This window comes from Aquarana catesbeiana, linkage group LG06 (genome assembly GCF_042186555.1).
Source record: "Aquarana catesbeiana isolate 2022-GZ linkage group LG06, ASM4218655v1, whole genome shotgun sequence".
NCBI lineage: Eukaryota > Metazoa > Chordata > Amphibia > Anura > Ranidae > Aquarana > Aquarana catesbeiana.
In genome coordinates this window covers 68,631,598-68,648,149 of record NC_133329.1, presented here as the reverse complement: position 1 = coordinate 68,648,149, position 16,552 = coordinate 68,631,598, and the positions used below count along the sequence as shown (strand labels likewise).

Below are 16,552 nucleotides of genomic sequence, written 5' to 3'. Positions count from 1 at the left end.
GAACTGTGTTACCGGTTTTATTACCAAGTAAAAATAAGGGAAAAAAGCCTGAAAATGAAAATAAAGAAAACAAATGCAGCCACCAAATCTAAGCACTGGTAAGCTGCAGTATGTTACATTTGATTTTTAGTTGTACATAGACTTTAAGCTTTTTTCTTCTCATTTCTAATGTTAACTAGACAGGAACTGCCAAAAACTTTGTTCATTTTCGTTTCATTGTTTTTTTATTTTTTTCGTTTTTCGGGTCATTCGTTATTATCACAATTCGTAAATTAGAAAATCGGAAAATCTGAAAATATAGAAAATTCGAAAAAACGAAAATTCTAAATAATAACTAAGGTATTGGAATTTCCTTCCAAATTTGGCAATTAGTGAACGTAACAAATACGAATTTATCCGAACTTACGAATTATCCAAAATAACGAATGCTGCATCTAAACAAATTGAATGGAACCAATCAATAATAAATAATCAGAGTCCCTCTATCACATCGGATCTTCCTCTTAAATAAGAAGCCCTGCATAACAACAAAGTCCTCACTTTCACAACAGGGTGCCCCCCTTTCACATCAGAAGCCCCCCCCCATTTTCACATCAGAAATAGACATGTGCACTGCCGAAAAATTTGTTCGTTTTAGTTTCCGTTTCATTCGTTTTTAGTTATTTTTTTTAGTTTTTCCGGGTCATACTATATGATCGCAATTCGTTAATTCAAAAATTCGTAAAATTCGATGATAATTCGATAATTTGAAAATCCGAAATTTCTAAAGGATAACTACTGTATTTATTAGTGTATAACACACACCTTAATTTTAAGAGGGAAGTTTCAGGAAAAAAAGGTACATTTTAAATAAAGAATTTTGAAGCAAAGGGTCAGTGCCCATCAATGCAGCCTTATCAGTGCCCATCTGCAGCCCATCATTGCAGCATGATCAGTGAAAAATTCTATAAACGTGTTTTGGTTAATTTGGATTTTTCCGCATTAACGAATTTGTCTAAATTTGTTAAAAAATGAATTGGGAACAAAACTAATTGCACGCGTCTAATGTTAACCAAGTAACTTACGATTGTGTGGTGTATTAGGATTTTCCTTTGGTCTTTTTGCTGGAGTTATAGTTGTATTGTTTTCTTCTCTTTGATTTGGCGGCTTTTCAGCAAATGACTGTCTCGATCTCGGAGATACTTGTAAATCTTTAGGTGGAAGATGTTGTTCAGGGGATCCAAGACTTTTGCCTCCAGTTTTCCCTGTAGACCAGCTTGGATTGGTTGGAGTTTGTTTTATAATTTTTGATGCATCAGATGGATTTTCTTCAGCCACTAAAATATCAATAAATAGTTTTGCTTACCAGCCGAGTACTATTAAGAAGTTTGTTAGCAAACACTAATCCATTCATAAACAGGGCTAAAAGTCATTCTTTTTATAGCACCAACAGTTTGCGCAACGTTTACAACATGAAGACAGACAGTACAGCTACAATGCAAGAGGATACAGAGGGCCCTTAGGGAGCTTACAATCTAGAAGGGAGGGTCAATTATACAAAAGGTAATAGCTGTAGAGGATGAACTTAAGAAAATGAAAGTTCAGTAGCGGCTGGTGCTCAATATTTGGGGGGGGGGGTGGCAAGCCCACGCCAACCACCCCTCCCTGCAGGAGACGGACGGGAAGGTAGCGTACCCTCAACCCCTCCCCCCGGCGGGAGACGGACGTAAAGGCGGCGATCAAGCCCCCATGCCATTTGCCCAGCGCCCTGCATGTAGATTAGGGGGGCCAGGCAATCTTCTTATAGTCTAGGCCATCTTTATGTAGAGCAATACTTTTTTCAGATCCTCAGAGTTCATTGCCAAGAGGTGACATGTTGAATTTCCAGTGACCAGTATGAGAGAGTGAGAGCGATAACACCAAATTGAACACACCTGCTCCCCATTCACACCTGAGACCTTGTAACACTAACGAGTTAGATGACATTTTCACTTAGGGGTGTACTCACTTTTGTTGCCAGCAGTTTAGACATCAATGGCTGTGTGTTGAGTTATTTTGAGGGGACAGCAAATTTACACTGTTATACAAGCTGTACACTCACTACTTTACATTGTAGCAAAGTATCATTTCTTCAGTGTTGTCACATGAAAAGATAGAATAAAATATTTACAAAAATGTGAGGGGTGTACTCACTTTTGTGAGATACTGTATACCCCTCACATTTTTGTAAATATTTTATTATATCTTTTCATGTGACAACACTGAAGAAATATTTGGGAATTCGGTATGGATAGCAAGAGCTTTATGGGGATTCGTTTTAAGATTCCATATTGAAGTAATTTCCTTATTATGTCAGTGTTGAAATATGTTTGTTAGTCAGCATGGTATAAATTTGGGAAGGAATAAGTACAATATGTGCACACAAGATGGGCCGAACATCCTCCTGTTCGGTTCACAGCAGAACTTCAGAACAGGGGAAAAGCTCTAACCTGAACAGCAAACCCCACTGAAGTCTATGGGAGTTGAGCAGGAAAAATAAAAAGTGCCAATTTTTAAAGTTTATATGCAAGTAATTGGCCATAAAAGGGGCATGGGGGTCCGGGTACTGCCCTGGGGGACATGTATCAATGCACATTTTTTTCTTTTTAAAACATTTGTTTTTTTTAAAGTGCAACAATAAAAACTAAAAATTCCTTTAACCACTTCAATACTGGGCACTTTCGCCCCCCTCCTTCCCAGACCAATTTTCAGCTTTCAGCGCTCTCACAATTTCAATGACAATTGCACGGTCATACAATGTTGTACCCAAATGAAATTTTTATCATTTTGTTCACACAAATAGAGCTTTCTTTTGGTGGTATTTATTCATTACTCCGTTTTTTATTTTTTGCGATATAAGCGAAAAAAAGAGCAGAAATTTGGAAAAAAAAACAATATTTTCTTCTTTCTATTTTAATAAAAATCCAATAAAATCGAATTTTGTCATAAATTTAAGCCAAAACTTATTCTGCTACATGTTTTTGTTAAAAAAAATCCCGTTAAGTGTATAATAATTGGTTTGTGTGATCACGGACACATGTGCGCAAATGATAATGTACAGATGTGCACAGGTGACATATGTGTGCAGATAATCATTGGGACATGTGATTTTACTGGGACATTTGTGGGGGACATGTGTTTTTACTATGTGGGGACATGTGTTTTGGGGACATGTGTTTTGGGGACATGTATTTTGGGGACATGTGTTGTGGGGACATGTGTTGTGGGGACATGTGTTGTGGGGACGTGTGTTGGGGACATTGTGTGTTTACTTTGTGTTTTTTTTACATTGTCAGGACACTAGACTGGTGATCAGTGAGTAAAAAGCTGTAAAAAACAGCTCATACTCACTGATCACCAGCCGGCTGCAGCGATCCGCTCTCCTCTCCTCACTGACAACTTCCGTGTGAGGAGAGGAGAGCAGATTGCCTAGCAACCGGCTCTGTGTTTACATCACATGACGGCTGTGATTCGACACGGCCGTCATGTGATCAGGAGGGCCAATCGCAGAGCCCTCCTACCGATCGGAGATGCGCCGTGTCCGGGTGACACGAGCGCACCGGGATCATGCCGCTGCGCGGGTACGCGCGCGCGCGATCCCGCTCCTTCTGAGGGACGTTCCTGAACGTCCACTCAGAAGGAGAGATAGCCCACCCGGCCGTTTATGTGCAGTGGCCGGGTGGGAAGTGGTTAAATATAGTGCCGGGGGGGTCCCCCTTAGTGTGCCAGTAAAGTGGTGTATCTGTAGCATATATAGAACCTGCTGCAGCAAAAATTAAATTCCTCAAGAAAAAAAAGTCAAATCACATTTATATTGACTCATGGTTGCAATTGCCGGCACCCAGCTATTGAAAAAAAAAACTAGGAAAAAAATGGCATGCCCCCCCCCCCAAAGTCCATAGGTCAGGAAAGGGGGAGGAACGAGCACATATGAGATGTGGGTGCTTTGGAGCAGGGGGGGCTATGCCCCCTCACCCCAAAGCACCTTGTCCCCATGTTGATGGGGACAAGGGCCTCATCCCCACAACCATGGCCAGGGGTTGTGGGGGTCTGCGTGCAGGGACTGGTGCATGCTGGGTTAGCAATGTCACAAGGGGGTGGTGTCACCAGGTGATGTCGCCAGGTGGCTCCATCCTTTACCTATATAAGCACTGTCAAATGGCGGAGCCTGCAAGAGATGGAGAGCCTTCATAGGCGGCAGTGCATTTTTGTTTTTTTATTTTTGAGGTGCGGTGTGATTGATAATGGATTTACATCGGGGGACATTGGGGGTACCCTACTCATTCACATGGGGAGTGGTGGCATATGGGGGCCCCCTTGTTGAAGGGGGCTTCCAGATTCTGATAAGCCTCCTCCCCGCAGACCCCACAACCACTGGCCACGGTTGTGGGGATGAGATCCTTGTACTCATCATTATAGGGACAAGGTGCTTTGGGGTGGGGGGGCAGAGCCCCCTTGCCCCAAAACACCCATCCCCCCATGTTGAGTGCATGTGGCCTGGTATGGTTAAGGAGGGGGGTACTCGCTCATCCACCTCCCTTTCCTGTTTTTTTTTTATTTTGGCATGAGGTTTCCCTTAAAATCCAAATTTTCTCTTTTTTAACCACCATTTTTTTTTATTCAGCCGTCGGTAGGAAAACCCATTGACAGCTGATGACTGATCGGTTGTTAAGGACGCCGCAGCTGGCTTCCCGGCCCTGCTCCTTGTTGCCACATATTCTCAGGTCCTTTCGCAGGCTTTGAAGAATGAGGAAGCCCATTCATTGCAAGTTATGATGCATCAGAAGGCATGAGAAGCATAGTCCTCGGGGTCACTGAGGATTACAGTATCTGGAACTGCCTCCTCCCAGCCACATACCATCTGTTAAGGGTTGGTGTATGTCTTCTTCTGCTTCAATGCCTCCAAACCTGCCAGAATCCTCCTCCTTCTCCTCTGTCTCCTGCCTCTCCTCTTGTGTGTGTTGTGTGGCAACGCAAGAATGGTGTCTGCATAAAGCTGCCTTGAGAGAGACAGAGAAGGATGTCCTCTTCATTCTGCTGCTCTACCTCGAGTGCCCTGTCCATAATGCCAGGCAGAGTCTGCTCCAGCAATATACTGCGGTAAACATGCACCAACGCACTGAAATATACTGCACTAAAATATACTGCTTTAAACGTGTGCTAACACACTGTAATATACTGCATTAGAAATGCACCAATGCACTGAAATATACTGCATTAAACGTGCACTAACACAATGCAATATACTGCGTTAAACGTGCAGTAACGCACTGCAATATACTGTGGTAGACGTGCAATAATGCACTGAAATATACTGTGTTAAATTGCACTAACGCACTGCAATATACCGCAGTGAACATGCACCAACGCACTGAAGTATCCTGCGTTAAACGTGCACTAACACACTGCAATATACTGCAGTAAACGAACAGTCGCACTACACTCACACTGCACTGTCACTAGATTCACACTAAAGTGACACTAAAGTAAAGATGAATGGTTGCACTACACTCACGCTGCACTATCGCTAGATTTACACTAAAGTGATACTCTACACCACAGGTGTCAAACACAAGGCACGCGGGCCAAATCCGGCCGTCCAGGCCATTTCATGTGGCCCTCGCACCTCTCCTGCATCTGCAGAACTCCAGCCCTCATCTGGTTCTCCTCCAGACCCTTACTTTCTGCTTTCAAGCAATGCATACAGCTTCTTGCCAGCAGCAGCATAAGTAAAGGGGGGTACACTGTGATTGTGATGTAAGGGAGAGTGGGGGACTCCACTTTTGATGGTGGGGTGGCTCTTGAAATCTAATGTAAGGGGAGGGGATGCCCTGGACATCTAATCTTACAGATATGGCCCTTTTGAGGGCAATCATAATGCTGATGCGGCCCACGATGAGTTTGACACCCCTGCTCTACACGGACAATAGAATCAGAATAGCACACTAACTCGCTAATAGCACTGAACAGAGCCCTGTTCTATCTTTCTCCACTCCAATATCACACTGAAAATGATCGCTATGGGAACAATATTTTTATAGTGTGGGGTGGGACTAAGAGCAATGAGCCATGATTGGATAGAGTCATCATTGATTCAGCCAATCAGGGCTTCCAATGCTCTATGCACTCTGCAACAGGGCAGTGCATTGTGGTCGTTCGGTGGGCCAAATAAACATTCAAACGCCCTGACAATTTGGATCTTCTCCGAATGGGCGAACAGCCAATGTTCGGCCTGAACTCATGCTTGGGCTGAACCGTTCACCCAGCACTACTGACAAGCAACGAATCCACCGTGATCCGAAAAGTAGCAGCCAAGAACTACCACTAGGTGCTTTTTTTTCTACAGGTTATCCTCCTACAATGAGAATGGCCTGCTAAATAATTAATTTAGGCTCCTACAAGCCCATTGCTACAGCACAATTTACCAGATCTTATCAAATTCTGAGGAACACTGCAAAGCAATGAAAAAAAAACTTATGGAAAGAAAAAATGCTTCAAGTAGGCTTTCAAGATACTTATTTTTTTGTCCTTTTTTCTTCCAGTTTTTGAAGTTTGTGACAGGGTCTCTTTAAGACTGAGACTGTTATAGGGCGTACACACGGTCGGACTTTGTTCGGACATTCCGACAACAAAATCCTAGGATTTTTTCTGACGGATGTTGGCTCAAACTTGTTTTGCCTACACACGGTCGCACAAAGTTGTCGGAATTTCCGATCGCCACCACGCGGTCACGTACACCACGTACGACGAGACTAGAAAAGGCCAGTTCAGAACCAAGCGCGGCACCCTTTGGGCTCCTTTTGCTAATCTCGTGTTAGTAAAAGTTTGGTGAGAGACGATTCGCGCTTTTTCAGACTCGTGGCTTTCAGATCGTTTTCTGCTGTTCAGTTTGTGCTTGTGGGTTTGTATCTGCTCTTCAGTGCGTGCAGCAAGTTCCGCGTGACTTTAGGTAGTCATTGTATTCTTGTTCGTTCGTTACTGGTTTTCAGGTCGCTCTTCACAGGCCTTGCTGTTCTTCAGTGCGTTCTGTTACTTCGTTCTGAGCAGCCGACCGTTTTCTAGCCATGTTTCAGATGCGTAATCCTCGTAGAGTTCGTGCTGTGCGGGGGCTTGGTGTTGGGGTCCTGACCTTGACACAAGTCTAGTCCATGAACAGGGTGGGGAGGAGTTCATGGACCAAGAATTGGTTGCTTCAGCGTGACCAGTTCTCTCATATGCCTTTGCTCCGTGAGATCCGTGAGAATAATCCTGATGATTTCAGGAACTTTCTCAGGATGACGGACCCCGTGTTTCACCGTTTGTTGGCTTCGCTGACCCCCTATATCAGCAAGCAGGATACCTGCATGAGGCAAGCCATCACTCCGGAGCAGAGGTTGGTCGCTACCCTGCGGTATTTGGCCACAGGGAGAAGTCTGCAGGACTTGAAGTTCTCGACAGGCATCTCCCCCCAGGCTCTGGGTATCATTATCCCAGAGACCTGTTCTGCCATCATACAGGTCCTGCAGAAGGAGTATATGAAGGTAAGATTTTTATGTTTTAATATCACATTTTATTGTATTGAATGTTTGATAATATATTGTATTTCTTTCCTCATTCCCTAATTACCATGATTGTAATATGCTATGAATGTTCCCTTTGTCCTCATGCATGCTGGATTTTTATGTAATTATTAAATATGTATGTCCTTCATACATATTTGCCCTTCACTAACCTCCCCAGCATGGTGTCTCCTGCCCTATATTCACCTCATGTAGTCACTTAACAATGTATTTTATCAGCTCCATAGTAGTGCTTTACCCCAAACACCCCCTAAAATGTTTGGAAATGTTATTTTAGCTTTAAATTCAGGCAGAGTGCCAGAGGCTTTTTTTTGTGGTGTCCCCAAATCATTTTTAGTAACCCTCCCTCCCCCAACTGCTAAGTCAGCTGATCCCAATTCTCTATCCTCAATCATCTATCTGCTGACTTTGCCAAACCCATACACACTATACCCACCTCTTTACTGGTCAGATTTATGGATGAATTCCCCAAAGCATGTAGTGCAAGGGCCTGCCTGTATACTTTCCAATGGTACTGTTTAAAGTTTTTGTATCCTATTATTATCTTGATAGGTAATAGCAGAATGTCCAAATGTCCTCAAATGTGTACAGTGTGTATTTATATCTTTGTATTATGACACTTCTTACCTGTCCAGTGGACTGCCAATAGTGTAACTAAGGAGGGGCTGTTCCAAGTAATACCCATTATTTAGGCATTCATCTCTCAATGAAGTGAAGAGGGTTACCTGTCCAAGTTTTCCACACACCCCCTATAATGTTAGAAATGGCCCATGAGAAGGGGGGAGGGGGAATATGATAGGTGTACCTTATACTTTGGTGTTGTTAAATTCCCCTTAATAAATGCTATCTGGAGGTTGCCCCATAATGTTTGTGTCTAATCTGCTTGCCATGTTTCAGAGTAAAAATAGTAATGTTTATTGTTTTTTCCTCAACAGTTTCCTTCCACGTCACAGGAATGGCAGACTGTGGCCTCCCACTTTGCCGAGCGGTGGGACTTTCCTAACTGCGGAGGGGCAATTGATGGGAAACACGTCCACATCGTCCCACCACCCAACTCGGTGTCGTACTATTATAATTACAAGGGGTTTAATAGTATAGTGATGTTGGCGGTGGTGTCGGCTAATTACGACTTCTTGTATGTGGACGTGGGGAAGAATGGCCGGATGTCCGATGGTGGAGTCATCGCCCAGACGGAGTTTTACAGGCATCTCCAGAATGGCAGCTTGGACTTGCCAGCTCCAGAGGACAATGTGGAAGGACTCCCATTTGTGTTTGTTGCTGATGAAGCATTTGTGCTCGGGGACCACCTGATGCGGCCATTTCCAATGAGGACCCTCACCCCGGAACAGAGGGTTTTTAATTACCGGCTGGCCAGAGCCCGAAGAGTGGTGGAGAACACATTTGGAATCCTGGCCAGCCGGTTCCGCCTATTTCTGACACCTATCCATATGGCGGAGTATAAACTGAACCATATAATACTTGCGTGCTGTGTTCTCCATAACTTTTTAAGGAAACATTCGGCCAACTATGCTGGCTCAGTTGGGCCTGAGGCCGGAATCCTACATCAAACCACACTGACGGCGCTTGAAAGTGGCCGTCCTGGCTTGCCCTCCCTGAGTGCCCGTGATGTCCGGTTATGCTACCTGGAGTTCTTTGCGGGTAGGGGGGCTATCAATATACCAGCAAATCTGTGAAGCTTTTTTATAATAAAAAAAAAAAAGAAATTTTTGGTGGAAATTTACTGCTTGTGTTTGTTTTAGCTGACCCTGACAGAAATGTGTTGAGTCCAGAAAATGTTGTGATTGTGTAACCTTATTATACAAAGCACTGTTGGCTGTTATTTCCTAAATGTAAAAACACATTTCACTACAAGTGCACTTGCAACTGCACGGAACCTGCACTTGTAGTGCAAAGAGGATTTGCCCTTAGGAAATAACCCACACTTTCTCAGAAAACAACAATTACATCACCCCAAAAGTGTTGTATTGTAGTGTTGACACAATAATCCACACATTCTTGAGTAAGCAACTTTTTTATACCTGCACAATCACATGTGCATTTACCAAAGGTTTTTAAAACAAACCAACATGTTTGTTGTATAACAATTTTTGCAGTAGCATTATCAAGAATAGAAATGTCCATTTCAGATAAAACAGGCCTGGTTAAAACCAACAAGAAAGACAAAAAACTTGAACTTTCAAAGTTCACATTAGGTAAAACCTGAAGGCTATATCAGACATCAGTATTTAGGAACTGGGTTTGATATAGAGTTCAGATGGGGGGAAATCACCCCTGGAAAAGCCAAATTTGGAAGATGCACACCAATTTACGAATGTCAACATGTGCTATCTGCCATCAGGGGGGATCAAGGGACGTGTTTTGGGGGAGCAAGCCCTTCCTCAACGCGACTTTATAATTGAGGAAGGGGTTGCACCCCCAAAACGCGTCCATTGATCTCCCGTGATGGCAGATAGCACATGTTGGCACACTGTGTGCATCCTCGAAATTTGGCTTTTCAAAACATTGCAAAAAAATTGAAAAGATTGGACCACAATCCAAAAAGTGATTTTGTGGGGTTTTAAATTCGCCCCAAAACATCAATGATGTTATTATTTTTTTTAGTAACATAATTGATTTTTTGCTGGATGTTTTGCAGTTCGGCATTACACCCCATGATCTCCCCGATCAGGATCTGGGCACTTTCTGATGTGAAACGTTCTCTATCCCTCACATCACGATCACCTAAAAAGAGAGAAAGAAAAAAAAAACAGGTCTCAAAAATCTGCCACTATCCATCTCTTTTACCTGAGCCTGTGGTCGCAGACACTCACCTGTTGTGGTGCCAATCTCCACCACATCTTCTTCATCCTCCTGCTCAGCAAGGTTTGGGGTATTTCACCTTCTTCCAGAGGTGGGGGGTCTCTGGTCTCCTCGGATGAGGGGTGTCCTCAAAGTCTTTTCTCCCCTATGTAAAACAAAAATGGTATAATTAGCACACAGATATTTGATGGCAGAACTAGAAATAGGAAACATTGCTTGGAAGTGGGGTACAATTGTCTATTTTAGCCGAGTTCCAAGATGTATTTTTTTTTTGCCCTTTGTCAAGCTGCAATACTTTACCTGTTTAGTACAAGCTTCACAGATGGAGACCCCCCTATAGTTTACACTGGAGCACCTGTGTGGCCCCCTAATAAAAATGGTGTTCTTGTGTCCCACACTAGTGCTCCAGTGTCCAGATGTGAAAACAGCTGCTCAGTGTCCTCTCCTTACACACAATCTAGTTGACATTTCATTCTAGTAACAAACCCATCTACACATACAAAAATTTGGCATCCAAGTAGGCCCAAAAAAAATGTGGAAAATGCATATGGCCTAAACAATGGTGTTTTAGAGGCCGAAAGAAAAATGTTTGATACGAACGAATAATGGGCCCATGAACATTAAAGTTGCCCTTTTAAACGTTACAATTAATAATAAAAGCATATGTAGCAGCACGAACGCAATAAAGACAGAAAGAATAGGAACACAGCACAACTACTTACTTTTTTGCAGCACTCTCCGGATCTTTCGGTACTGCTCTGGCTCTCTTAACTTCAGGTCCGACCACCGCTTCCTGAGCTGATCTTTCGATCTTCGTACCCCGAAATTCCTGTGAAGGCTTTTGATCACTTTCGCCATGATCTTGGCCTTTCTGATGTTGGGGTTGGGGTAAGGCCCATACTTCCCGTCATAGTCGGACTTCCTCATGATGTCGACCATCTCCAACATCTCCCCAAAGGACATATTTGTGCCTTTAAAACGTCTCCTTCTGGATCGGGACGTGTCCGGATCCGGGCTTTCCTCCTCCTCCTCCTCGTTGCTATAATTAGCACACACCTGCTCTAACTCCGCCATCATGCTCTTCACCCACTGCGCCGAACGAAAAGGGGTGGGGAATAGACTAGAAAGAACGTGAGGGGCAGGCGGAGTTACACGCATGCGCAGTGTGTATAAAGCGTAACACGCGTGCGTATTACGTATGATCTGTGAGCGGAGAAAGGAGCATTGGACGCGCCGATCGTAAGAACGAAGGTAAGAGACAAACTTGTGCCTATACTGCTTCTACATTGAAGCCTATATTGTAACAAGATTAGGAGAGTTTTGTCTGACATTAGGCTTTGTCTTGTGTTGTGTCTTGCAGTGAACATGGATATCTTACTGAAAGACAATGACTTCATGTCAGTATTCATAGATATCTTAAGGGAGCTGCCCTGTCTGTGGGAGATTAAACACCCCCATTTCAAGAACCAAGCAAAGAGGAAGGCAGCACTGGTGCAATTGTGTGAAATTGTGAAGCAGGTGATCCCCACGGCAGACATCACCTATTTAAAGATCTTCATTGGTGGCCTGAGGAGTACATATCTAAGGGAGCGCAAGAAAGTCCTGGATTCACAGAGATCCGGAGCAGCAGATGACATCTATGTCCCCAGGATGTTGTACTACGACAGGCTGCATTTTCTGGCAGGCCAGACTGAACCCAGGCCATCCCTCTCCAGTCTTCCTTCCACGCTTCCTTCCCCCCCGGCTGAGGCTTCTGACTCCCAACCTGGCCCTTCCAGGCCGCATGTGGAGGAGCCCAGATTGAGCCAGGTATAGCATTCCTCTAAATATTTCTGGTTGTAAAATCAATGATGTTAACTAGATGTTAGTTGGGAGTACTAAGTTATGATTGTGATTGATGAAGCAAAAACTAAATCCATGTCCCTTTTTCATACACAGGGAAGTCTCAGCCAGGAGAAAAGAGAAAGTGGCAGTAGGAGGAGTGCCCTAGAGGAGGCTACCGGAGGACTCTTTTGGAGGGCTACAGAGGTCCTGGGAGCACGACAGACCGTGGAGGAGGACATTGCTGCCGTCATTGCCTATAAAATGCAGAGGATGGAGGAGGGCCAACAAGCCATGTGTGAGGCGCTCATATTGGAGGCTCTTAACAAAAGTATGAGGGGCCAAATGACAGCTCAGACACACCTTTGTAATGGTCCTCCTCCTCCTCCTGCAGGTCCTCCTCCTCATCCTCCTTCTCCTCCAGGTCCTCCCAGTCCTCCTCCAGGTCCTACTCCTCCTCCTGCCACATCTCCAACTGCACAGCCACAGCCCGGAAGGAAGCGTGAAAGGAAGACCAGAAAGTGAGGACCCTGGATCCAGTCTGGTCGGCCAAAAGATGCAGCCTCTTGTGGTACCACAGCCTGGGGACACAGATGTCATCTGCTGCTATCCGGATCTCTGGGACTTCTGAACCAGACTGCCCTCCCTTACATATGGACTCCTCAGGCCACCAATTTTGATGTTGAAGAATTGATGTCTGCCGTGGGGGTCCCAGGCTTCGCTAATTTCTCATGTTGATCCAGTGTTGCCTTCCTCTTTGTTTGGTTCTGATCCCTTAATAAAGGATTTTTGTTTTGAATTATACTCTCCTATGTGTTTTACTTCAAAAAGGACAGTTTGTTTGTGAGGATTCAGGTACATTTCAAATATACAATGTGAAATGAACAAGGGACACCAACAACAAACAATCTCCTGGAGATTAAATAATAAAAGATATCAATGGTTGGGTAACTTGACACACACAACACACACAAAAATATTCTGGAGTAAAAATAAAAATAACATTGAACAAAGATCAGCCTTGGAAAAAATCCAAACATTAAATAAAAAAAAAAGGCTTAAAATCCCCAAAAAAATAAAATAAAAAAAAAAAACATTCTGTCAGATGTGACAACTAATAACAATATATTCAGGGAATCCCAATAAAAAAACCAAAATAAAACTTTGTGAGAAGTGTGTGTGAATATGAGCAGCAAAACTACTTAATTCTTGTCACATTATAAAGAAGAAGAGAGTGCGCTGTATTAAACCATTTTTAACATTGCAGCGTGACGAAAGTGCTGTATCCATTGCGAACGCTAAGTTTACCAGAACGAGCTGTTCCGTCTTGGAATTTCTTCTGAGCATGCGTGGCACTTTGTGCGTCGGAACAGGCCACACACGGTCGGATTTTGTTGTCGGAAAATTTTATCTTCTGCTCTCCAACTTTGTGTGTCGGAAAATCCGATGGAAAATGTCCGATGGAGCCCACACACGGTCGGAATTTCCGACAACACGCTCCGATCGGACATTTTCCATCGGAAAATCCGACCGTGTGTACGGGGCATAAGTCTGAAAAGTATCTCTTTTGTTCAAGAAAAGTCTTTTTTTTTTTAAATTTCAGGATTTTTTTTTTTAAAGCTGAAAATAAAATTGAACAAAAGTCAAGTGGTAAAATATTCACTCAATTTATTAATGAATTGGTAAAAAGTGGTCTAAAGGACAACCAACTAGTTCAATAAGTTTAGAGTGACAAACAGGTTCCCCCAAATAGATCACAAAAAAACTGCTAGAGCCATGGTGAGATGGAGCCTTGACTGAATCAAGGCATACATTTGGAAATGGCTTTTTAGCCCAGGTTGCTGAATATACTAAAATTGTAAGCCTATTGGTTAGACTATTCAGAGAAGAGGGAGGGATTGGTAGGTTGTTTTAGGTGTGTAAATGGTTATTATACTTAACTGAAGTTCCTATACCCACCAGAAAATTTCCCGTCCTCTCTGCCCCATCTTTTTTGTAGTTTATTGTCTCTGCTTTATTGGCAGAATTTTTATCTTGACATTGGTTAGCTGATGTCTGCGTTGTGCTTGGGGTAGTCAAATGCTTGTCTAGAACTGATAGTCAGGATGGGTTGTCAGACTATACAATATAATTGGTGCTCAAGGTTCTCTCTTGTCAAAACACTCTTCTTCTAGCAAATTTTCTTCAAGAATGTAGAGAGCATTGAGCATGCACCATGCAGTGTAAATCCTGACTCATTTCAAGCATTCTGAGAATAGAGCTGTGTGTCGGGACAAAGTAACTCCAGTGTGCATCTTACATTATAACTGGCTATCCAAAGATATTAGAGGATCTCAGTTGAGTTAAATATTAAATAGGTCGTTAACACATGTAAAATATAAAGTAGACCCAGATAACACCAAGAGCTCCAGCCAAAACTTTTAATGTTTCTACTTGTGGGAAAATGTTTCCTCACTTCCTGTCCTGGTGACCAACTGATCTACTCCATACATCATACCTTTGTTTGTGTTTAGAAGTCTCTGTTTTTCCTCCCTATCTTCAATTGACTCCTTGTTGTCACTGACTTGTTGTCCAGCTATCTCCTCCAGGGAAGTGACACTTGTATCTCTACTGTTGGGAGGTGCTCTATCAGAAGCTGCAAATTAATTCAGTAAGAATTAATGCAATACATATCTTGTCAGTACAGGCCACAGTAAAAAAAACATCTCTGGCAAAAGCCCCCCCATTATACTCACTCAAACTTCCTCACTGCTGCACCCCCTAGGAGAGTGATCAGGTCTGTGGCAAGGCGTTGCTGGTAAGTTATATGCCCTGCATTGCAAGGTGACAGTGTCTCTTTAAGCACTCTTGAAGCAAAGGAGACACATTTCTGTACATACATGACTAGATTTCCATAAATCGATTCCCCCATCCACTCTAACAAGTGTGAATCCCCAAACAGTGACAACATCTGATTGGTTACAGTCACTGTTTGGCCAACAGTTTTCCATCTGGCTCCTGCAAATTTGTAATTGAAAGTTGTTGAGTGAGGTGGTGTCGACAAGGCCACTCATAGCTCATCGACAAGGCCACTCGATTTTGGCTGATTCAGTAGGAATAGGCTGAAATTCAAATTGTGTATGACTAGCCTAAGGTGGAAAAGGGGGGGGCAGGTAAGATGAGAGATATCATGAAAACCTTTGTACTTTTATCACTTCTCAAGATGTTAATCCAAAATAAGGCTTACCTGTAGGTACAGTGAATATCTCTTAAACTTGAGGTCTTTAGGTGATACAGTGGATTTAGCCGGTGACGTCACCAGCTCATGTGATGCGATGCATACTAGCACATTATGCCATTGCCTTGCCCAGGATTTAAAAAAACATTTTTTTTGAAAGACCATGTTTTACTACTGCTTTAAAGGACTGGGTAACTGCTATAGCACACCTAATGGATGCATCATGTTATAATTAAAAATGATAATGTGTTTCTGTTTTAAGCACACACTATTGGATGCAAATAATCCATGTCAAAGTGGACGCTGCTCCAGGAAACGTGTTGGTTAGATTAGATGTGTACAGATAAAATTTAGATCTGTACAGTCTTAATTTATGCTTATTATAAGCTATACAATATATATGTATTTTGGACATCAATTATTTTATATTAATTATTTTGCTTTGTAATACACTATTGATTATCATAGTGTAATACAGTGACATGCATACCAATAGTCCTCACATTGGTAGGATTTTGTTTACATACTTAAGGGACCCTTTTCTTATTTTATAATACAATAGTTCATTAACTCTTGTAAAATATGACGTAGACCCAGAAAACAAGAAGAGATTCAGCCTAAATTTTTCGTTTTTAAACTTTTTGGGATGACTTCCTGTCCTGGTGATCAACTTCTCCACACCATAAAACAACCACACTTGTTCTGAGAAGCGTCAATACAACATACCTTCATTTGTGCTTAACAGTTCCTGGCTTTCCTCCAACTGCGTGTTGTCTTTGACTTGTTGTCCACCTCTCTGCTCCGGGGAAGTGGGACTTGTATCGTTGACGTTGGATGGTGCTGCAAATTAATTCAGTAAGAACAAGTGCAAAACATGCAATATGCAAATATATATCCAGAAAGGCCACAGTGACAACATCTCTAGAAAGGGCCCCCCTGACCCCCTATTATACTCACCCATACTTGCTCACTGCTCCGCCCACTAGGAGAGTGGTCAGGTCTGTGGACAAGGAAGGAGTTGGAGGGGTTGCTGGTAAGTTGATTATTTGCCCTGCATTGCAAGGTGACAGTGTCTCTCTAAGCACTGTTGAAGCAATGGAGGCAAATTTCTGAACAT

The 16,552-nt window shown here is 43.0% G+C and overlaps 1 protein-coding gene across 12 annotated transcripts in view; it reads right to left on the bottom strand.

The window, feature by feature from the left end:
- Positions 1-16,552, bottom strand: part of LOC141148587 (uncharacterized) — a 580,328-nt gene that overhangs the window by 106,469 nt on the left and 457,307 nt on the right. For 7 of the 12 annotated variants that reach the window (XM_073636167.1, XM_073636176.1, XM_073636169.1 and 4 more), the window contains 3 exons: positions 16,162-16,275; positions 14,716-14,853; positions 1,065-1,316 (listed from right to left, as the gene is read on the bottom strand). In XM_073636167.1, the coding sequence (XP_073492268.1) occupies positions 1,065-1,316; positions 14,716-14,853; positions 16,162-16,275 (504 nt within the window). The remainder of the gene's footprint in view (positions 1-1,064; positions 1,317-14,715; positions 14,854-16,161; positions 16,276-16,552) is intronic. The other 5 variants (XM_073636170.1, XM_073636172.1, XM_073636171.1 and 2 more) reach the window with 4 other exon arrangements.